Source organism: Podarcis liolepis, assembly GCF_965112155.1.
Source record: "Podarcis liolepis genome assembly, chromosome: 12".
NCBI lineage: Eukaryota > Metazoa > Chordata > Lepidosauria > Squamata > Lacertidae > Podarcis > Podarcis liolepis.
In genome coordinates this window covers 7,753,660-7,778,084 of record NC_139563.1, presented here as the reverse complement: position 1 = coordinate 7,778,084, position 24,425 = coordinate 7,753,660, and the positions used below count along the sequence as shown (strand labels likewise).

The 24,425-nt window shown below is 46.4% G+C and overlaps 2 protein-coding genes across 7 annotated transcripts in view; both read left to right on the top strand.

Moving 5' to 3' along the window:
- Nucleotides 1-24,045, top strand: part of ADCYAP1R1 (ADCYAP receptor type I) — a 134,533-nt gene extending 110,488 nt beyond the window's left edge. For 3 of the 6 annotated variants that reach the window (XM_083467070.1, XM_083467072.1, XM_083467071.1), the window contains 3 exons: nucleotides 7,572-7,655; nucleotides 20,666-20,795; nucleotides 23,933-24,045. In XM_083467070.1, the coding sequence (XP_083323196.1) occupies nucleotides 7,572-7,655; nucleotides 20,666-20,795; nucleotides 23,933-23,998 (280 nt within the window). In that variant the 3' untranslated portion in view covers nucleotides 23,999-24,045. The remainder of the gene's footprint in view (nucleotides 1-7,571; nucleotides 7,656-20,665; nucleotides 20,796-23,932) is intronic. The other 3 variants (XM_083467073.1, XM_083467074.1, XM_083467075.1) reach the window with 1 other exon arrangement.
- GHRHR (growth hormone releasing hormone receptor) overlaps nucleotides 1-24,425 on the top strand; it is a 395,967-nt gene that overhangs the window by 341,132 nt on the left and 30,410 nt on the right. The window lies entirely within an intron of this gene.

Sequence of the window (24,425 nt, the reverse complement as noted above, 5' to 3'; positions counted from 1 at the left end):
CCAGAGAAAGGTCTTTTCCATCAACTGCTACTTTTTAACTGGAGATGCCCGAGGCTGAACCCAAAACCTTCTGCATGGAGAGGATCCGTTCTACCCGTGGCCGATAGCCCCCAAAACGTAGCCCCAAAACAGCCCACTTTGAAGATGAAGCTTTGACATTCCAGCTATTTTTTGAACCATGTCATGTCCCTGTTTTTGGAGTGCTTGGTAGGTTCCCAATTCGCCAAACTTTGCTTATATATGGCTGTTCCACAAAGGGCATATTGGGTCATTGCAGGAGCTAAAAGCTCTGAATCTGTTGTTTGAAGACAATTCGGAAGCTTTGTCTAGTGCACAATACAGCTCCCCAGATCTCGATAGAGACCAGGCTGTTAAAAGATGCAACACCTTTGTTGCGGCAGTTGCACTGATTGCCACTTTGCCTCTGGTCTAGAGCTGCTGTATTTCAAGAGGTAGAAATCTGGACACAAAAAGTTGTTGAGGTTTTTGAGGGCGATCGCCCTATAGCCAGCCCTCCTCCGCTGCTGTCAAGCCCGAGCCACCCACACCCGAGTCCGGGGAGCCTGCGCCAGAACCAGAGCTGGCAACACACTTTCTTTTTTAAAAAAATCCAAAATCAAGGACATTTGCTTTATAATGTAAAATCCTCCCCCTCAGAAGGACCCCTCAGGGCAGGATTTAGGTTTGATGAGGCCCTAAGCTACTGAAGGCAATGGGGCCCTTTATATGTCCAGCTGTCCTTTGTCAACAACAAATTGTCGCTGGTTTTTTTGTGTTGAATATATGCCACACGGTAATTTATGGACCTCATAGGTATCTCAAGCCATTTGCACATAACAAAATGTGTATTTTATCAAAGTAATTGTTGCGTGTCGAGGTCCCCAATCCACCCCCAAAATAACTCACAACGGACACGTAATTTTTGTTTAAGATTTTTGGCATGATTTTAGCCACAACTTTATTAAAATACAAACCGTGAGTGGTTGTTTAGGCATTGGTTAAGACTATCTGTCCCCCCGCCTGGGGACAGAACTGACTTCCGGGCACCACCGAAAGACAGTGCGGGGGAAAGCAAGTCGGGGAGAAATGGAGCTGAGTCACAGACCCTCAATTCTCACCCACCTGCTCCCCGAAGGCTTGCCGGCCCTAGTCCCATTCCAGGGATTGGACGAAAAGATGGCAAGCCCCAGGATTCCTTTAACGGAATTCCCTTTCTGCAGCAACCATGGAGGGGCAGGCCCAACCTATCCTAACCCCTCCTCCACCAGATTTATAACCAATGCCTAACCACAACCTTACAAGTTGTGACGATTTGCTACGCAGTAGGCAAAAACCACCCAGCCGGCCAATTTGCCAGGTGGAAAAATTCCTACCAGGCCCCTGCTCAAAGGCAGACGACCCCATGACAGGCATAGCAAGGTCAATGCAACAACCCCTTACTCTAGGGCGGGTGGGCGGGTGATCCGTTGCACGCAGCAAAAGAGGAAGTACAAGGCAGCGTGCAGAGTATTTAAACCTTTTACCCCTTCCACCAAAATTGCAACATAACTTTTGCCCCAGCAACTCAGCAATCCAATCACTGCCCCCTGGCCATCTTGGAGAACTTACCCAGCAACAAAGGTCTCAGTAGACCCCACCGCAACACGTGCTCTCCCTGAAGGAGAACACGCTATATAGAAATGAGCAAACCAGTGATATTTTAGGGAGCAGGCTAGCAGGCAGGGCCCATGACTTACATCCTAGGAGCCTACATAACACAAAACACTGTTGCTGTATGTAGGTTTTATTTTATTCGTTTTTTAGCTTATATTTTGGAAATGTACATCCAGGTTTTTTTCCCTTTAATTTTTTTTTGGGCCCCCAAGAGAGTGGGGCCCCTAAGCTATAGCCTGTTTAGCTTATACGTAAATCTGGCACTGGGACCCTTAAAAGAAGTCATGTCTGGGAATTCCCAGACGTATGACAACCCTACTCTGGGCCCAAATCTAAATTTGGATTTAAAGCCCAAACCAGGGTGGGGAACCCGGGAAATGGGTGTATCTTTCTAGGTTGCTTTCTCTGGCTGGTCTCCATCTTCCCAGGCCACACACACACACAGGCCCTGTTTTGCATCCCTGAGTGCTTTTGCCTGGCTAGACTATGCCCTTCAATTCTGATAGTGTCTCAGGTTAGTCTAGGCAGAGGATAGAGAGGGGTGCTTGAGTTTGTGTTTGGAACTGACTTGCTGTGCGAGGATAATATTTACTTACACTACAATGAACACGGAGTGAAATATTTCCTTTTTCTCCTGAGTAGCACCAGATTTAAGCTAAAACATGGAGCCTCAGCTTATGAGAGGCCTCTTAAGAACAAACAAATATGATACTTCTAAAAAATCATGAAAAAAAGTGCTTTACCTTTTATGTTAGGGGCAGAAAGCACACGGGGTACGCGGTTGCCTTGCCCCTTCCTTTTAGAAATTGCTAAACCACAGAGCTGTTTGTCTGTTGCTGTACATCAAAACGTTTTCAGGAATGCTTAATAAGAAGTCAGGAGGCATTTTCATTGAAAGGTATTTTGTACGCAGCTAGGCTTACTGCAAGACCTATGCTTTAGTTGAATGCATTGCAGGGACTTTGAAATATGCTCAGAGTCGAGTAGTAATTTCATGCTCTTTATTTCAGCTCATAGGAACAGTGATTGAATTCCCCCCCCCCCCGAACCTCAGGCTTTATATACATTGTTTACACAATGAGTACCTTCTGATTGGTTGATTATGTTTCCCTCCTGGAGCCTGATTGGACAGCTGCTGTAGGCCAATCAGTTGTTGCATCCTAGTATCCTACCGGCCTAATAGGCTGATTAACTTCCTCCTAGGGTCTGATTGGGCTGCTCCTGCAGGCCAATCAGGTTGTTGCATTTTAGGATCCTAGCTGCCTATTGTTCTAGGATCCAAGCTTAGTACATAACAGACTTCATGACCGTTGAGGCCCATTCCAACTTTAGAAGTCTATGATTCTATGAATTGTTACTATTCAGTTGCGCCGTGACCTACCTATTGATACATAAACAACTATGAATTCTATTATTTCTATTTTCCGTTCTTCTGTATTTTTTTCTGTAAGAATACTGCACTTCTTCTTATTGTTGTCCTGTAATGCCTCTTAAATGTGACAATGTTTAGGGCAGGGATAAAGAACCTTTTTGGCTTCATGGGCCAGAAGCATATCAGGATTCGCCTTTTGGGCCAAACTTGACAGGCGTGTGAGGCTGCCAATCTGCCAAAATCACTCACACAGCTTTGCAAGTCCCCCGGGTTCGTAAGGGTTCCTGTCAGGGACTGGGCAGAGGAGGAATGATGGAGACTGCCTCCCCAGCCTGACCCTTCCAGAGAAGGAGAAAAAGAGAGTTCAGAATTACAACAGGGGTTTGAGGGAGGTCACAACTCAGAGGAAGATGAGGGGGGAAGTAATAATGGAAGAGGAGGCAGAGCAGCAGCTGGCTGAAGTATTGTCATTAGAAAGCATTCCAGACCCACCATCTCCCAGAACCCAGCAAGCCTTAAAAGTGGTGCATGCTCTGGTTATCTCCTGCTTGGACTACTGCGTGGGGCTACCTTTGAAGGTGACCTAGAAACTACAACTAATCCAGAATGCGGCAGCTAGACTGGTGACTGGGAGTGCCTGCTGAGACCATATAACACCGGTCCTGAAAGGCCTACATTGGCTCCCAGTATGTTTCCGAGCACAATTCAAAGTGTCGGTGTTGACCTTTAAAGCCCTCAATGGCCTCGGTCCAGTAGACCTGAAGGAGCATCTCCACCCTATCGTTCAGCCTGGACACTGAGGTCGAGCTCCGAGGGCCTTCTGGTGGTTCCCTCCCTGTGAGAAGTAAGATTACAGCAATTTAGTGCTTCTGCGCATGCGCGACTGCCGAAACCCGGAAGTAGCCCGTTGTGGTACTTCTGGGTTTCAGTGGTCCGTAACCCGAAAAAATGCAACCTGAAGCATCTGTAACCTGAGGTATGACTGTATGTACAAAATGGAATTCCTTTTTTTGTCAGCCGCATAGTAATGGTGGGAAAATGACCCCATGGGCCAAATTTGACCAGCGTCCCATTCAGCCAAGATTGGCCCACAAGCCAGAGGTTCCCCACCCAAAGTCAGGGCTTCAGGAGATTTAATCCAGCCCTGTTTATGAGTGCGATTTTGTGCAAATGTTTGCCATACCTTCATAAACAATTGGTAGAGCTACAAGGAACCAAATAGAATTGCTTAGGAGGGCCAGATTGTGGGCTTACAAGGTAGTCATCCCTTATGTAGAGCAGAGCTGGGAAACCTCCAGCCCTCCAGATGTTGCTGGACTACATCCCCTTCATCCCTGACCACTACCACTCATGTTGATGGGAACTGTAATCCACCAACATCTGGAAGGCCAGATGTTCCCATCCCTGATCTAGAGGATAGACCTCCTAATAGCTTTTAGCAACCATAGCTAAGACTACAGCCTCTACCTCCACAGGTGCTAGACCTCCAGTTCCAGATGTTAGAGATAATATGAATAATAATAATAATAATAATAATAATAATAATAATAATAATAATAATAATTTATTACTTGTACCCCACCCATCTGGCTGGGTTTCCCCAGCCACTCTGGGCAGCTTCCATAGAAACCAAAAATACACTAAAATATCACACATTAAAAACTTCTCTGAACAGGGCTGCCTTAAGATGTCTTCTGAATGTCAGGTAGTTGTTTATCACTTTGACATCTGATGGGAGGGCGTTCCACAGGGCGGGCGCCACTACCGAGAAGGCCCTCCGCCTGGTTCCCTGTAGCTTTGCTTCTCGCAATGAGGGAACCGCCAGAAGGCCCTCGGCGCTGGACCTCCATCACAGCCTGCTTGTGATCTTCCCAAGCCTGATGTTCTCATGTCACTGTTTGGTTGTGGTTCAGGTTTAGCGCTGCTCTTCCGTATTTATATGCTTGGATTCAGAGAAACGGGATTGGGTGATTTTGAGAACTGGGAGAACGAACACTTAGGAACAGAATCCTTTGCCAACATTCATTTGGGGGGAAATCTGTTGAAATGTGTTGCTTATATCCACCAGGGCTTTTTTTATCCATTAAAATGACCTGCGAATTCCCCGTTGACTTATCCGATGTAGCTTTTTGCAAAAGGGAAAGATAAAGTATCTGTTTCCCAATCTTCACCTGTTGCTTCCACAGAAATTGCAACAGTGGCGGTAGTTGCTCTCAACTTTGTCGCTGACAGTGACAGCTAGAAACCCATTTCTCCCTTTCCCGCTCCCCATTATTAAAAAGGAGAAAGCAAAAGTCCCTGTTGTGCAATTCTTCACCTGCCTTCAAAGAAGGAAGTCGTATTGAGGCCGGTGTTGTTTGCTCCCAGGAAAGTGGGCATGGACTTGTAGTCTCAGGTGTTCAGAACTAGAACCCGCATTCCATTTCCAGGTTTGCATTGTGGGATACAGAAACATACAAGATGGACCTCTGAGAGCATCTCTCCGGTGGTCGCATATCGCAGACCCCCCACAGGTGTAATGGGAGTATGTTGCAGAAATGTAGAGAAATACCAAGAATAATACATTATCAATGGCTGTGTGTGTGTGAACTCCATTCTCCAAGAGTAGACAGGTTCAATCTAATCTGGAGAAGTAGACCTCTCATCCATAGGTTGCCCTAGTTAGCCAACCCAATGAAGAAAACATATGCAACAAATAATGCATAGTGGTACCTTGGTTCTCAAACTTAATCCGTTCCCGAAGTCCGTTCCAAAACCAAAGCGTTCCAAAACCAAGGCGCACTTTCCTATAGAAAGTAATGCAAAATGGATTAATCCGTTCCAGACTTTTAAAAAAACCCTAAAACAGCAACTTAACATGAATTTTGCTTTCTGACAAGACCATTGATGCATAGAATGAAAGCAATAATCAATGTACTGTACTATAAAATAAATAAGACAGTATTGTAGATTATAAATATCTAAATTATTTTTTTCCCTTACTTGCACTAATGATAGTCGTTGTTTGGATGGGGGGCTTTTATCCATTTCTGCAGTCACACAATCAGTCAGCTGAACTGGGTTCCACACAGTCACAAAAACAGATTAACCAAAAAAGCCTCAAAAAAACAAACAAACCCCACACAAAATAAATAGCAAAAACAAAAGTGCCAAATACAGTGGTACCTTCGTTCTCAAACGTAATCCATTCCAGAAGTCCGTTTGACTTCCGAAATGTTCGGAAACCAAGGCACGGCTTCTGATTGGTGCAGGAGCCCCAGAAACAATAGCTGACAGCCACGTCAGATGTTTGGCTTCCAAAAAACATTCAAAAACCGGAACACTTACTTCCGGGTTTTCAGTGTTTGGGAAACAAGACGTTTGAGTACCAAGGCATTTGAGAACTAAGGTACCACTGTATAAACCAAACGTACTGTATGTATTTAACATTATGACTCACTGAATATATATAAACCAGGGTTGCACAACATCTTCGGCAGTCCTGGGACTGCACTGGACAAAAGAGGGGTTTTGACCTTTTGAAAATCTAACAGTTTGAAAGATTTCAAAGTTTCAAGGACATGGTATGGAAAAAATATATCAGGTGGGAGGATTTGCCCTCTATCCTAACACTCATGGAAATCCAATGAAGCTGAAACGCTGGAAGATTCAGGACAAATTAAAGAAAGGACTTGTTCATGAAGCGCACAGACTGTGGAACCGCCTGCCACAGGAGGCAGAGATTGCGACCAATTTAGATGGCTTTAACATTGCTAAAGTTATTATCTCTGTTAATGGGTTTGGTTTAAAAAAGGCTTGGCTCTTCCGCACTGAGAACGACAGGAAAAAAAATAGCAATCAAATCGTTAGCAGCTGATGTATTCGTGCCTCTTCTGTGGAAGCTGCCTCGGACTTCCAAAGGATCTCTTTCATCTAATGTATTTTCTTAGTTCCACATAATCAACAGCAGGCCTTTAAATCTTGACGAGAACGTCCAACAAAATCTAAAATGGCTCCCTTGGGCAAAACCTCAAACAGATTTTCTGCCGTGAATATTTTAAACATTTGTGTTCATTGTTCCTCTGCTCCTCTGTCATTTGAATCTGCCAAGTGAATATTCTGAAAATCTAAACAGCTGAGCGGATCTCCTTATAGTATATTTTCAATTTGCAAGGGGACTCTTTTTGCTAGCTTTGTAGCTGAACCCATCAAAATCACAAGCTGCATCTATGATGTGTTTTGTTCAGTTAATTTGCCATCATTTATCGATTGGCTTCACCATCTGCTTCTTTGCAAGCTTCTGCTGGTTCTGTGGCTGAATGCAAAAAAAAGCCCCTTCTCCTGCATCAATCCAGTATCCTTGCAAAAAACCCAAAAAACCTTCCATCTCCATGTGCCTGCCATGACGCTTCTTCCCTTTTTTGACATCTTACCCTATCCAAAATGTGTTCTGGGGTTTGACATGCCTCCTGGGCCTTGTTGTGATAAGCTGAAAAGAAAAGAGAGAGAAATCTATTTTCCTTTTTTATTATTTATTTTCTTTGTTTGCTGATCTTGTCACATTCAGCAGCTGCGTTCAGAAATGCTACTGTAAGTCCAGCAGGGCTAATCAACACGCTTGCAGGATGTCAGAACTGTCCACCATTACCTTGTAAGTTGTACGCGATCCTGTGGCAATATCTCTCTCTCTGTGTGTGTGTTTTTTTGATGCATGTTTGCTAAGACGTGGTCATAGCTGTAGCCGCCGCTGAGGGTAGCGTCTGTGTTTCTCGTCCGCTGCATGCCGGCTTTGTCTGTTACTTTCTGTGTGCTTTTTGCTGATAGCGTCCCAATAAAAGGAACATCCATGTCTGAATGGTGCTGTTCCATTGGGGCAAAACAACAACAACAACCCAAAATATGCAGGCTGTAGATTCAGGCAGACAAAAAAAAAAGTATTCATTTACACAGTATGTAGGTAAACTATGGAACTCACTCCCACTTGAGGCAGTGAGGTCCAACCATCTAGATGGCTTTGTAAAAGGATTAGAGAAATTCATGGAGGAGAAGGCTATCAATGGCTACTAGTCATGATGGCAGTGATGCTTCTGGGACACGGATGGCGCTGTGGTCTAAACCACTGAGCCTCTTGGGCTTGCCAATCAGAAGGTTGGCAGTTCGAATCCCCATGACAAAGTGAGCTCCCGTTGCTCTGTCCCAGCTCCTGCCAACCTAGCAGTTTGAAAGCACACCAGTGCAAGTAGATAAATAGGTACCACTGTTGAAGGAAGGTAAACGACATTTCTGTCTGCTCTGGTTTCCGTCACGGTGTCCCGTTGCACCAGAAGAGGTTTAGTGCTGCTGGCCATATGACCCGGAAAGCTGTCTGTGGAAAAACGCCGGCTCCCTTGGCCTGAAAGTGAGATGAGCGCCACACCCCATAGCCGCCTTTGATTGGACTTACCTGTCCAAGGGTCCTTTACCTTTTACCTTTCTGATGCTTCTGAATACCAGTTACTGGAAGCCACAGGAGGGGAGAGTTGCTCTCATGCTCAGATCTTGCTGGTGGGTTTTCCACAGGAATCTGGCTGGCAACAGTGAGGACAGAATGCTGGACTGGATGGGTCCTTGGCCTGACCCAGCAGACTCTTCTTAAAGTTCTTATGGAATTTATAAAGGTGAAGGGACCCCTGACCATTAGGTCCAGTCGTGACCGACTCTGGGGTTGCGGAGCTCATCTCACTTTATTGGCCGAGGGAGCCGGCGTACAGCTTCCGGGTCATGTGGCTAGCATGACTAAGCCGCTTCTGGCGAACCAGAGCAGCACACGTAAATGCCGTTTACCTTCCCGCTGGAGCGGTACCTATTTATCTACCTGCACTTTGACGTGCATTCAAACTGCTAGGTTGGCAGGAGCTGGGACCGAGGAACGGGAGCTCACCCGTCGCGGGGATTCGAACCGCCGACCTTCTGATCGGCAAGTCCTAGGCTCTGTGGTTTAACCCACAGCGCCACCCGCGTCCAATGAAATTTATACCCTACTCTAAAATAAAGAATTCCTCTCATGGCTTTGTTTCCCTATCAGGAAGTGCAGCTAGCTGATGAGGCTTCAGAGTGCCAGGTAAATGTTTAACAAAGAAGGGGGGAAACACCCCCATACACTACCCACAGACACCTCCATAAAATCAGAACAATGGTCTATCCTGTTCACATGGCCAACCAGATGTCTGTGGGACACTCATAAGTGGGATTCAAGCACAGGAGCACTGTCACTTCCTAGAGGTTTCCTCATGTTTGCCATTCTGGCAGCAGCTTCCTCAGCTTTTGCTGCCTCCACAGTAGAGGCAGGGCATGGCTAGTAGCCATCAATAGCCCTCTCCTCCGCAGCCGAGGGGTGTCTGTCAGTGTCTTTTCTTTCATTCTACAAATCATCTCACCAGCTTTCCGCTCTCTGCAGCCCTCCAGGGTGTCCACACTTCATCTTAAAGCCCAGGGGAAGACGTCATAAGGCAGCTCCTTCAGTGGGACATTTCTCAGATGGAGAAATGTGTGGGCACCCAGGGAGGCTGCAAGGTCCTGGAGAAATGTTGACAGGGAAGGAAGGAAGAAATACACACCACCCTTCGTCCTCTCACAGTGGTACAGTGGGCTCAAAACCCCACATTCACAGACACTCAGAAGTACTCTGAAAATAAGAGAGAGAAAAAATGAGGCCTCTTGTACAGGGGGGGGGGGACTTTCAAAGAATCAGAGGGCAAATCCTGACACAGGCAAAGCCCTCATCAGGACAAAGGAGAGAGAGAAGGGGAAAGTATATAACCTTCCTCTCCATTGCTACTACCCTTCTTGCCATTCATTGAAAGTGTGGGTGGCGAAGGTGGATGGGGGATGAGAGAGGTGCTTGGGGCGGGGAGCATTCAGCTATCTCCACTAACCCTCTGTTGCCTATAACCACTCGGCAAGCTGGTCATTGTAGCTTGGTTGTCTGAATGGGCTTGCTTCTATCCTGCTCCCATGTGGCAAGAAGCAGAGTTTAGAAATTCCCCCTTGCTGCTTGGCTGGAGGACTCATATGGCAAGCTTGCTTGGGTGAAGGGTCGCCTAGAGAGGCTCCCGGTGTTTCCCTACAAATTTCTCTGCAGATTTTGGATTTCGAAATGATCTACTCTTCTTCCTGAAGCCGAACCAACGTGTGCTTCTGGTTTTGCCCTTCTGGTTTCTACTCCCTTGCTTCTTCTTTCAAGTAATGCCCTTTCTCCATGGCACGGCATGGAGGAAGTGGACAGAGGAAACATTTTCCTCCCCCTCGCTTAACAATAGAACTCACAGACATCAATGAAGTTGAATGTTGGCAGATTCCGGATGAATAAAAAGAAAGCATTTCTTCACACAACTATGGAACCAACCTGGGTGGCTTTAGAAGAGGATTAGACCAATTCATGGAGAAGAGAGCTACGGATGACTACTAGACATTATCTGCCTCCACAGCTGCTGGAAACTGCCGCAGGAAATACCGTATTTTTTGCTCCATAAGATGCACTTTTCTCCTCCTAAAAAGTAAGGGGAAATGTGTGTGCGTCTTATGGAGCGAATGCAGGCGGGAGGCTCTGCTCAGCGCTTCCTTTAAAGAGCTGCGCGGAGCGTGTCTGTGGCTCTTGGGGGCTTTTCCCTGAGGAGGAGGAAAGGCAGCCCGTCAGTCCCTTTTCCCACCTCGTGGGAAAGCCCCCAACAGCCACACACACGCTCTCTGCGGCTTTTTAAAGGGAGCGCTGAGCAGAGCCTGGGATGCATATAGGCTCTCCTCAGCGCTCCCTTTAAAGAGCCGTGTGGAGCATGTGTGCGGCTCTTGGGGGCTTTTCCACAAGGTGGGAGAAGGGGCTGACAGGCTGTTCTCTGTCCTTTCCCACACCTCCCGGAAAAGCCAGCAAGAGCCACTGCCAGGCTCTGCTCAGCGCTCCCTTGTAAGGGCTCCCTTTCGTCCCTCATCCCACTTTGCAGAAGAGGTGCTGCGCAGCTACCACTCTTGCTCTGCTGGCTTCGGCGAGAGCTGCGTAGCTTGCTCTGCTGGCTTCTCAGCGAAGCGGGAGGAGGGACGGAAGGGTTTAAAGCAAGAAAAGCGAGAGCCGCTTACACGCTCTGCGCATAATATTTTTATTTTATTTTTTTGCTTTCCCCTGCTAAAAACTAGGCATGCCTTATGGTCAGGTGAGTCTTATGTGGCGAAAAATACGGTAGTTATTCTTGTGATCAAATCCGGCTTGCAGGTTTCCCACAGCCATCTGGTTGGCTTCTGTGAGAACACGCATTCTTAGAAGTGTTTTTTTACAAAATAGTAAACACCATGGCTTGGCTCCAACCAAGTTCTACTCAGAGAAAGTCCATTGAAATTAATAGACTTAAGTTAGTCACATGCATTTGTTTCAGAGGGTCGGCTTTTGTTCAGACTAGCAATGGGCGCAACCTCGGAAGTCACCTTTGCTTGAATTTCCAAATTCGACACAGAGGGCAGCACCTGCTCAGCTTATCACAGCTTTCAGTTCCTTCAGTGCATCATCATGGTCCATGTATCCAGGAATAAAGTGTGCACACGAAAACCTATACAGTCCTACCTTGGATCCCAAACGCTTTGGTACTCAGACATTTTGGCTCGCAAACGCCGTTTTCTGGTTTTCGGACTTTCTTTGGAACCGAACATCCTGGCACGACTTCCGCAACTTCCAATTGGCTGCAGGAGTTTCCAGGGCCAGATTTAGGTTTGATGCGGCCCTAAGCTACTGAAGATAATGGAGCCCTGTCTATGTCCAGCTGTCCTTTGTCAACAACAGATTGTCGCTGTTTTTTGCTGAATATATGCTATATGGTAATTTATGGACCTAATAGGTAGCTAAAGCCATTTGTACTTCTTGCCATGCAACCAGTCCATGCAGAATGTAGGTACCCCATATATCGAAATGAGCAAACCAGTGATATTTTAGGGAGCAGGCTAGCAGGCGGGGGCCATGACTTACCTCATAGAAGCCGACACAACAGAAAACACTGTTGCTGTATGTAAGTTTTATTTTATTTGCTTTTTATCTTATATTCTGGAAATGTACATCCAGGTTTTGGGGCCCCCAAGAGAGTGGGGCCCTAAGCTATGGCTTGTTTAGCTTATACATAAATCTGGAACTGGGAGCTTCCAGCAGCCAATCGGAAGCCATGCTTTGGTTTCCAAAAGTTTTGGAAGTCGAACGGACTTCCGGAATGGATTCTGTTCGACTTCCAAGGTACGACTGTATTGAAGTGATCATAGCACATGATTGCATCACACGTTTTTGGTGTAGTGTTTTGCCAACACACATATGAGGTTGTGTGCGCTGATAGAACACTGCCAAAAGTAAAATGAAATCATTAGAGGTCAGCTGGCCATCTGTCCTGGGGAGGGGGTTTAAGCTGTCACTCCAGCATTGGAGGGGGTTGAACTAGATGGCTTTTGGAGGGCCCCTTCCAACTCTATAATTTTATGGTTCTGCAAGATTTGGGTCATTGGGATTCTTAATATCATTCAGGAGCACATGTTTGTCTTGCTAAATTGTTACACAAAAGAATAACCTGGGTGCAATCAAGCACATTCAGATTGTTTTTGCAGTATTTTGAACGCATGACAGCGTTAATATAGAGCTGGAGGAGGGGATGTAAATGAACAGAGGTTGGGGAGAGAAAAGGATGGCGTGACAAAAATGCCTATACTCCAGTTTCAGCAGAAAGCTTGGAGATTTTCCTAGCTTAAGATAGGAGTTGATTTCATTATTTAGAACATTACTGCCCTTCCTTTCCTTACACAGTAGAACCTTGATTTACCACCGCCCCGACTTGCGAACAATCCGACTCACAACTGCGGCAAACCCAGAAGTAAATACTGGGTTTGCCGTGATTCGTGCATGCACAGAAGTGGCTTCTGCTGACTGCACATGCGCAGAAGTGGCTGCCGCCGTTCTGCACATGCGCAGAACGGCGCTTCTCCCAGCGACCCAGATCGAGTCACGAACAGACCTCCAAAACACATTCCGTGCGTGAGTAGAGGTTCCACTGTACTATTCAAGGTGCCTAACGTCAGAATAATAAACTATTTTTTTTAAAAAAAATTAAACGGAAGAATCATGTCCTCAGCTAAAAGATTTTTAAAAAACAGTTGCTAGATGGATGGATGATAGATAGATAGATGATAGATGATAGATAGATAGATAGATAGATAGATAGATAGATAGATAGAGATTAGATGATAGATAGATATAGATAGATATAGATAGATAGATAGATAGATGATAGATAGATAGATGATAGATAGATAGATAGATAGATAGATAGATAGATAGATAGATATAGATAGATAGATTTCTTTATTTAATATGTAGTCTGTCCTTATCTCCTCCACAAAGGAGATGCTCAGAGCAGTTTATAAATAAAAAAGCACACCTTGCAGATGAGGGAGGCAGGAATTTGATCCTGTTTGCATTTAAAGGTGTACGATTCACCTTTTGGGGGAATTACATACATACCAAAACATTGCCATTCTTTAGAATTTGCGCTGCTCCAACTTTTGCACTTCTCCAGCCAAGCAGAGGGTACAAAACTGCACAAAGTGTGCGTACAAATGAACACGTTAGCGAATGTAAAATGCAGAAATGCATTGTGTTAGGGAAATTCCCTTGCAAACACGTTCATAGGAGGGGGAATTCACTGATACGTTTTCAGGAGGGCTTAAAAAGAAAGATCCCAATCTCGTGTAGAAAAACGAGAGAAAGTCTGACACTCACAGATTTGCCCATTCCTAGGCTGGATCTACACTGACCTTTTTAACGTTAGTAGAACAATATTCGATATATTGTTCTAAAAAGTCACAGGGTATACTGGTAAAATAAAAATGTTCCTTACCTGTTTCCTCCATAACAATGCAGTAGTTCCCTTATTCTTGGTTCCTGCCTGCTCTGCAGCTCCTCAGGTGTCACATTTTAATAGCACATTACTAAGGTTACAGGCAAGACATCGTATGTCCAAATACGTTATGATAACGTTATAAACCATGAGTGTAGATCTGCACCAGGGGAAGAAAACAGCAGCAACCACACCATCAAAACACAAATTACTGAATGAAAAAGAGCAGCAAAAGAAAATGCACAAAAACAACAAACTGTAGACAGTTAAAAATGTTAGCAGGATTGACATAAACACGAGTGGTAAGAAAAAAATTAAAGGGATTATCAAAGGTAAATTTGTAAATAGGTTTGAACTAATTATGCAGTAAGAATATGATATAAAATAAGGAACCGCAGAGAGAGGGGGAAAGAAGTCATAGATAACATAGGCTGGATTTGTTTAGACTTATTTTTGCTGTTAAAACATTGTATAACTTAAAAAAAAATGTAAAAATGAAGGAGCGTCTCCACCCCCATCATTCTGCCCGGACGCTGAGGTCCAGCGCCGAGGGCCTTCTGGCGGTTCCCTCATTGCGAGAAGCAAAGCTACAGGGAACCAGGCAGAGGGCCTTCTCGGTAGTGGCGCCCGCCCTGTGGAACGCCCTTCCAGCAGATGTCAAAGCGATAAACAACTACCTGACATTCAGAATACATCTTAAGGCAGCCCTGTTCAGGAAAGTTTTTAACGTGTGATATTTTACTGTATTTTTGGTTTCTATGGAAGCCGCCCAGAGTGGCTGGGGAGGCCCAGCCAGATGGGCGGGGTATAAATAATAAATTATTATTATTATTATTATTTAAAAAAACAAGGACAGCACTGAGTCATGTGAGTGCAGATTCCTCAATGTTGGGGCGCTGTCCAGCAGGGCAATGCTCAAGCTTTACTGAGCCAGACGTATTGCTGTCCAGCCATGGATACAGAACCTGAACACAGATCTAGGACATAGTCAACAGAAGTTCTTCTGCCAGCAGCATCCGGGAAGCAGGAGATGTTTTATAGATGCTGTTGCCTCGGCACCTCCTGGAGCATCAATGGAGCCTTGATGAAACTTTGGGGTCTTGTTTCCTCCGCCTGATGAGGGCCTCATTCTGCCACTCATGTGCTGCACTTGCTCCTCTAGGCTTGAGCTGGGACATATCTTGTGTCTCTGCACCTGGAGTCCTAGAGGTGGGAGCAAGGAGTGAAGCTTGGTTGTGCTACCAGCTCCCTGACTTTTCATATGACCTGTATGGAGCATCTTCCTGGCTGGCAGCCTTAGGATGTCCCAAACTCCTATCACTTCTCTTCCTCAAATCTCTTCTAGTTCTGATGCCAGGGGAATATACTGCCTGTAGCTGGTGGGCTGTCTTTGCCCGGGTGCAAAAGTTACAAATGACCGGCTTCTGATTTGGCCTAATCTGAGCAGGCCCCATAAACCCAAAGTCCTCTTTCTCAGGGAGATCTGTGGATGGCATCAGAGCTGAAAATCCCACTCGTGATGTGTTCCTTCTTTTTTGAAATACAGTCAATAACAGATGGACCCATTCTTTTCATTATAGTGGACCCTCTGGATACGAATTAAATTTGTTCCGGGTGTCCGCCTACAACCTGAAAAGTCCATATGCAGAGGTGCCGCTTCTGCGCACATGCGCGGCACGATTGAGCGCTTGCGCGCAGACCGCTTCTGCACACACGCACGTGGCAAAACCCAGAAGTATACACTTCCAGGTTTGCCACATTTGTAGCCCGAAAGTTACGTATCCAGAGCGGTACGTAAGTAGAGGGTCCACTGTACAGTGGACGCTCGGGTTATGAACGTGATCTGTGCAGGAGGCACGTTTGCAACCTGCAGCGTTCGCACATGCGGGTTGCGATTCAGCGCTTCTGCTTGTTACGTCCACTAGAAATTAACTAGCGTCGTGAGGTTTAGGAATTGCAATCAAAATGTATGTGTTTTGCTTTTAAATGGGTGCATTGTAGGGCTAGTGTCTGTTTGCCTGACCTGAGCTTGAAACTTCCTTTCCATTTATTTATAAAGCTGGCGCCACTCCTACTAGCATGTTTTGAGCTTTCTGCTAATTTTCCAGTAGTATTTTTGTGCTTCTGCCATTAGCTGTCTGTCCCTACCCTGAAAAGACTTTAATGGTCAGCAGTAAAATTCTCTTGTAATGCTACATATTTCTACAGCATATTTCCTAACTCCTCCATAGACTTCAGTGCAAACCTCAGTTATCCTTTTATCAAGAACAACACTTTAAGGCAGATCCCCATATTGCAGACAGGAGGACTGAGGGCAAGATAGAGTGGCTTACTTAAGGTCTTGCATAAGGTTCCTATCTGAAGCTGGATTTGAACTGGGATTTCTTGGCTCATCAGCACTCCTCTCCATCGACTCTCCCAAAATGCTAATTTGCCACAGCTTGCAGATGCTCATCTCCAAAGTTTTCAGTGCGTGTTGTTGTATTGTGTTTTTACTGTTTTAGTACAGTCATACCTCTTGTTGCATTTGCTTCATGTTGCGGCTTTTCGGGTTGCGAACGCGGCAAACCCAGAAATGTATACTTCTGGGTTTCACCACGCATGTGCAGAAGCGTTCTGCGTGCTTTCCACATGCACAGAAGCGCTCTACCGTGCTCCGCGCTTCCACAGAAGCGGCACTCTAGTTGCGGGCTTTTCAGGGTATGAATGGCACCACGGAACGGATCATATCCGCAACTAGAGGTACCACTGTATTTTTGTTGGGAGCTGCCCAGAGTGTCTGGGGCAACCCAGTTAGATGGGTGGCATATAAATAAATTATTATTATTAATAATAATAATAATAATAATAATAATAATAATAATAATAATTCAAAGGGCAGTGGTCATGCAAACTTGTGAATTACAATGCTTTCACAAACAGGGGTGTCTTTCCAACCCATCCTGAAAACCAAGAACACACACACAAATGCAAATTTCTTCGTCCAGGAGGCAGCGGTGGAGCAAGCCGATCAGGTGCCTAGGGCGGCACGCATGCTGCGCACCCGGGGGCGAGGACAGCCACTCATGGGGGCAGGACGCTCAGCGGAGTGGGGCCTCCGAGGAGTCTGCCTGCCTCCTCCCACTCAGCCGCCCTACAGCTGAGGGGGAGGCGGCGGGCAGACCGTTTGGGGCAGAGCGGAGCCTGCGGGCAACCAAGCCACTGCGTCACTCCCAGGAGAGACGCATGGCTCTGGCACTCTGCAGGCCCCACAGTGAGGGCCACCTGGCATTTTGTCACCCCCCCCCCAGTGGTGACACCCGGGGCAGCCTGCCCCCACTGCACCCCCTTCCTCTGCCCCTGCCAGGAGGTCCTACTGCAAGGCTAAGAAACCTTTTTCTTTCTTCTTTCTTTTTTAAAAAATAATTTTTATTGAATGATTTTATGTTACAAAAAACATTACAACCATACTACCACAAAATATAATTGAGAAATAAAAATTACATACATCAATATTTTGTTTGTTATGTTATTTACCATCTTACTTCCTCCCAAACATTCCATACAAAACACACACACGCACAGAGGCAAAAAAATAATTATTTTTCCCCTTTTATCTTACAAAATCTTTTCTTCAATTTTGACTTCCTGTCAAGTCCCTTCACATATGTTTTATCTTACAATTGAATGTACCCAAAACAATAAACCTTTCCAAATTAAATTTCCAATACATTCAGAAAACATAATAAATCCTTAATTGTTATCCACCTCCTTTTACTTCCTTTGTCACTTGAATGCTAGCACGGAGTCAAAACTATTATTGTACATATCTTCTATAACCATCCCATTTCCCCACAAATTTTTGCTTTGAGTTTCCTCTGAGTTTGCTAGTCAATTGAGCCATCTCCACAAATTCCTGTAATTTGATTTGCCAATCTGTTATTTGCAACCTGAAGGTCCCTTGCCTTCAGGGACCCCGTTTGTCCAGGGGCCACCTGCCAGTGGGGGGCAGGGCCCAGAGCAAATGTGGGTGGGGCCAGGAGTGAAAGTGAACAGAGCAACAGATGCGACTCTTTCCTTTGCATAGATATCTCATAAATCAGAGTTGGAAGGGACTTTAAGGAGCATCTAGTCCAACTACCTGCAATGCAGGGATATGAAGATGCCCCTTTACGGGGATCGAACCTGCAACCTTGCCACTGTTAGCACCATGCTGTAACCAACAGAGCAAAATCCAGAGTTTCCTGCCCACCAGTCTTGATCCAGACATTATCACAGCTCAAGGGCACATTCCAGCCAGGCCAAAGCACTCGAGGCAGGTGTGGAGCAGGGCTGCTGGTGAGAGTCCCAAGGGCCAGATACAAGGGCCCAGGGAGCCACATTCACCCCTTCAGGCCCCGAGGTTACCCAATCCCTGCTCTGCTGTCACTTGAGGAGATTGCACAAGAGAGATCTCCCTGTAAGTTGCAGCAAGGCATCATTGATGGTTTACGGGATCCGTCTGCATTCCTGGTTCATGAGAAATCTGCTCTGAAGTGCAGTTAGGAGCACCGCTTATGTTTTGGTTGTATTGTTCCGTGGCTTGTTTTCCTGTGCTGAATCATTTTGCTTTCTCCACACTACCGAGAAAATAGAATACTACCGTGGATGTCGATGAGAATGAATATTCCCCAGGAGAACAGCTGGGTTTTGAAAAGCATTTCATGCACTTATTTCAACTCTGTCTCATTTCAGGACAGAATCATTAGCAGTTGCGTACAGAAGTACACAGTCCTTGAGGAGAATCCATAACTCACTGGTAGATCCTAAACTATGGGTGCAGAATGTTGCAGGTCCTGTCCCAGGCATCTCCTGTTAAAAGGATCTAAAGGATCAGGGCTGAGGAAAACCCTGGAGAGACACTGCTATTCAGATGAAACAATATTAGCATAGAACAGTCTTCCTTTACCCTAGTGTTTTGGACTACAACTTCCACCAGCCCCATCCAGTATGATCAAGAGTCAAGGATGATGGAAGAAGAAGAAGAAGAGTTTGGATTTGATATCCTGCTTTATCACTACCCTAAGGAGTCTCAAAGCAGCTAACATTCTCCTTTCCCTTCCTCCCCCACAACAAACACTCTGTTAGGTGAGTGGGGCTGAGAGACTTCAGAGAAGTGTGAGTAGCCCAAGGTCACCCAGTAGCTGCATGTGGAGGAGCGGGGACATGAACCCAGATCACCAGATTACGAGTCTACCACTCTTAACCACTACACCACACTGGGAGCTGTAGTCCTACAACCTTCCGAGAGCCTTCCCTAAGTTGAAACCATGCTGGCTGGGGCTGATGGGAGTTGTAGTACAGAACATCTGGAGAGCACTTGGTGAGGGCTGCCCTAAAGGGACTCCGCAGAAACTGGTTTCATATGTTTTATAGCAGAGGTCACCAATGGATGCGGTTGCACTGCTGAGATCTTCCCCCAAAGTGCCTGAGCTTTCCCACCCACTGCCCCCTTGGCCATGAGGGGCTGAAGTTACCCTTTCCTCCCTACATCGAGATGAAACAGGAAGTTGGAAAATGGACTAGGGTTACCAGATGTCACCGGTTCCCGGGGACAGTCCCCAGGTTTGCAAATCTGTCCCTGGGAAACATGGCAGCGGCAGCCTCAGCAACCCAGAGCCAGCCTGGTAGCACAGTTGGCTTTGGCTGGCTTCAGGAGCTGCTCGCTGCCCACTGACATGGCGCCTGTCATTTTTACTTGCTGGATCTTCCTGCGAGGAAAAATGGCGGGCGCCACTCAGCAAGCAGCTCCTGAAGCCAGCCAGAGCCAACTGCGCTACCAGGCTGATTCTGGGATGCTGACTGCAGTTGCCGCCACCGCCACTGCCGAAGGGGAACCGGGGACGTCTGGCGGTACAGATCTCCTGCCCCCTTCTCCCTTTGTTTTGACTGATGGGGGAGGCTCGGGAGTTGCGGGTGGGCGGTTGTTGCCCAGGAGGGGCGCAAGGCATGTGGTTTCTCTGCCAGGCAAAGTGCAAAGCCCTTCTTTCACACCCTGTGAAACATAAATGCGCAGAAATTTTTAAAAACTGGGCAAGGGTGCACCACCAGCCCATGACTCCTGAGCGTCCCCCAATCTACTGTTTCCTTCCCCCTTTGTTTTGACTGATTGGGGGAGGCTCGGGAGTTATAGGCGGGCGGCCGTTGCTCAGGTTTTTTTTTTAAAAAACCTCTGTGCATTTATGTTTCACAGGGTGCGAAAGAACGGCTTTGCACCTTTATACAATATGCATGTGTGCTTGGGCCCAGGGTCTTTTGCCTCTCCATCCCCACTGCTGACTCCCTGTTGCTACTCAGCTTCAAAAAAGAAAAAAAAAGAAAAAGTGTCCCTGGATTCATTGAAAAAAATCTGGTAACCATACCCTTACCCACTTCCTCTTTCAGCTCTATGGTTCTGTCCAAGGCACAGATTGGAAAAAGTGAAGTTTGTGTGTGTTAGCCTTCCATCTTTCTGTCTCTTGTGGGGTGTGGGGGCTGATCCAGAAGAGGCGGGTAAACCAGAGCATGTGGCACCCATGGAAGTTGCTCAAAGTTCCAGGTGTTCCAGTGGGTCCCAAAAGATCGGTGACCTGTGTTTTCTGTGTTTCTTTGTGCGTGTCTAGTAAAGAGCAGTGGACTCAAATGTGGATGCTAAATATTAGGTCTCTCAGTCCTCATTGGGTTTTTCGCTTCCTTGCCAAATGGGAACAGACACAAATAATTGGAGCACCCACATCGTTTCACGAAGGGCACTTTCTCTTTATCTCAACAGGAGACTGGCTCGCTCCACCTTGCTACTTATTCCACTGTTTGGGATTCATTACACGGTGTTTGCCTTCTATCCAGAGAATGTCAGCAAGAGGGAGAGGCTGGTCTTTGAACTGGGACTGGGATCTTTCCAGGTGAGTATGCATCAAAATGGGGGCGCGGGTGGCGCTGTGGGTTAAACCACAGAGCCTAGGATTTGCCGATCAGAAGGTCGGTGGTTCAAATCCCCACGACGGGGTGAGCTCCCGTTGCTCGGTCCCTGCTCCTGCCAACCTAGCAGTTCAAAAGCACACCAGTGCAAGTAGATAAATAGGTACCGCTCCGGCGGGAAGGTAAACAGCATTTCCGTGCGCTGCTCTGGTTTGCCAGAAGTGGCTTAGTCATGCTGGCCACATGAGCCGGAAGCTGTACGCCGGCTCCGTCAGCCAATAAAGCGAGATGAGCGCCGCAACCCCAGAGTCGGTCACGTCTGGACCTAATGGTCAGGGGTCCCTTTACCTTTACTTTTTATGCATCAAAATAGCCTGTGTCCATCTGCCTTCCGGCTCATCCACCCCAGATAAGGAGAGGGGAAGGACATATCTCAGTGGTAGGATTATGGTAAATGTAAAGGACCCCTGGTTGGTTAAGCCCAGTCACATTTGAGTATGGGGTGCAGCGTTCATCTCCGCTTTTAGGGCGAGGGAGCCAGCGTTTTTCCACAGACAGCTTGTCCGGTTCATGTGGCCAGCATGACTAAACTGCTTCTGGCACACAGACCGCCGTGACAGAAGCCAGAGCACACAGAAACACAATTTACCTTCCCGACGCAGCGGAATCTGTTTATCTACTTGCACTGATATGCTTTGGAACTGCTAGGTTGGCAGAAGGTAGGACAGAGCAATGAGACCTAACACCATAGCGCAGAATCGAACTGCCAACCTTACAGTTGGCAAGTCCCAGAGGCTCGGCGGTTTAGTCCACAGTGTGTCTGCTTTGCATGCAGAAGGCCCCAGATTCAATTCCTAGTGTCTTTCGGCAGGTTGGAGATAAGTAACTATACAACCTTTAGAAGACCTCTGAAGGCAGCTCTGTATAGGGAAGTAATTTTTTTAAAAAAATGTTTAATGTTTTATTATGTTTTTATATAAGCATTGGAAGTTGGAAGTCACCCAGTGTGGCTGGAGTAACCCATTCAAATGGGTGGGGTATAAATAATAAAAATCATTATTATTATGGAAAAGGACGTCCCTTTTTCAATAATAATAATAATAATAATACATTTTATTTATACCCCGCCCTCCCTAGCCAAGACCGGGCTCAGGCAGCTAACACCAGGTATAAAAACAATTGATTAAAATACTACTTAAAAACAAGTTTAAAATACAAAATTAAAATGCAGCCTCATTTCAGTAGAAACTCAAATCAAAAACTTTTGGGGGGGTGAAAACGTCAAATCTTCACCAAGGCCAACTATCCAGACTGGGCCTACGTGGGCCAGAAAAAAGCCAGGGAAGTCCCCAAATAGGAGTTCCATAACAGAAGGAGAAAGGAAAAAGGAAAGGGGGGGAGGGGGAGGGGATCAAGTTGATTCCAAGCCAAAGGTCAGGTGGAACAACTCTGTCTTACAGGCCCTGTGGAAAGAAATCAGATCTCGCAGGGCACTGGTCTCATGAGACAGAGCGTTCCACCAGGCTGGGGCCAGTGTTGAAAAGGTCCTGGCTCTGGTTGAGGCTAATCTGACTTCCTTAGGGCCCGGGACCTCTAGGGTGTTGCTATTTATGGACCTTAAGGTCCTCCGAGGGGCATACCGGGAGAGGCGGTCCTGTAGAGAAATGTTGGCGGGTATGTCAGAGTAGACCCATTGAAGTGAATGGACATGGCTAACTTGGGATTGTGAGTTTCAGTAGGTTTGCTTTAGTTGGCTCTTGTTCTCCCGCAAAGAAGAAAATGGGCAGCAACAGGGGGTTTCTCCTGTGTGTGCAATTTCCCCCCTGCTAGTGTAACTTCAGTTGCTTTTTCTGCGGCTGGCTCCTTCCGTCAAGAAGCAAACCAGAGCAGCCATAAGTCTGCGCACAGCCACTCCACTACCTTGTGGCTCCCTGTTCTCTTCCAGCTAGGCTAAGTTCATACCACACATTCAAAGCACCATGATACCACTTTGAGCACTTGTGGCTGCCCCAAAGGATTCTGGGAGCTGTAGTTTGTTAAACCCAGCCAGATGGGCGGGGTATAAATTATTATTATTATTATTATTATTATTATTATTATTATTATTATTAGTCTCTGCAACTTTTTTACACCACAGATGCTCTCAGGATGGCAGGGCAGGGGGCATTCCTGGTCTTGCTGCTCCACAGCAGACATTTCAACTGAATTCTGATGTTATAGTTTTAGCTGATTTTTTTTTACCTTTATTGTACGGGATTAAAGGTACACTGCTTAGGAGGTCCCAGGAACCAAGCGGCATATAAATTGTCGAAATCAAATAAAGAACGGCCCTCTAGGTGGCAATAGTGCTGTGACACTGAAGCATCGCAGAGCAACTAATGAAATGGAATGATGTGCAAATCCATCAGTGATGCTCTACTATTGCGTCAGTGAAACGTTGCAGAATACGTCCCCTTCCCCCCCCCCAAAAAATACCCCAGCAGTTTGTGCAGAGTGAGAACCTGCAATTTTCACTGCATCTGTGTGGGAATCGTTCAGGGAAGCAGGAGAGGATATATTGTTTATTAATAGCCTTCCTAACTTGCGCTAGCAAGTTCTATAACTTAGCAGAGTTTTAACATTCTGGTGGCAATCTTGTTTGAGCTTCTCAATATAGATTCCTGGTAAGGCCCCTTAGTTCCTTCTTAAAAGAATAAACATGCCACAATCTTATTTAAGATATATAAAAGTAGTTTACTCACATCATCAGTTCACAGTTGGATCCCTGAAGGCAGACTTAGTTAGAGATATATATACATGTGGATCTACCCCATATGGGTGGTTAATCCCAGTGACTGCAGACTGGCAGTTCACACAACGAAAGGAAAATGGAGAAGAAGGGAGGAGAGCTACGTGCTTTGTGCTTTTGTTACCTGGACAGGTAAGGTCATGCCCACCTCTGGTTACATGCAAGAGGAAGTATGTCCCAGCCCAGGAGGAAACAGGAAGTTTTCGACTGGCTGGTCCAAACATCCCCTTGTATGTCCACTCTAGGAAAACAAGGAATGTTGAACTTGACTGCTACTTATGTATCACATCCCACAATCTGAACAGCTCCCTGTTCCTCTACTCTTCCCTACAGGGCTTCGTGGTCGCTGTACTCTACTGCTTCTTGAATGGGGAGGTAAGACTTTTGATAGAATCATAGAATTGTAGAGTTGGAAAGGATCCTGAGTGTGCTGGACCCGGGGGTAAACCCAAGCAACGCCGTCCAGGTCCGGTCCCAAATCCGAGGGTTCCGTGAGGAGTCAGTCTGACAGGGCCAAGGCAGGAAACAAAACAAGGCAATGTCAGGCACAGGGTCACAGGCAGGTTCTAGCAAACAGCAATGTTGCTCCCGCAACCTGGGGCAGGGTCCGAAAGCCTTTAATCTTTGTCGGGGTAACGGCCAGTCCTGATCCCCCCGGTGACTCACCTCCCTGTCTCGCCCAGAGGCGAGCACTCCTCCTGCGAGTACTCAGGTCTCTCCTTCTCTCAGACCTTAGTCTCTGCAGCTCAGGAGATATTGGTGGGCTACTAGACCCAGGGGCCGCCTTAGCCTTTCCTGACCCAACCGGTAGTGGAGCAGCTGTAAG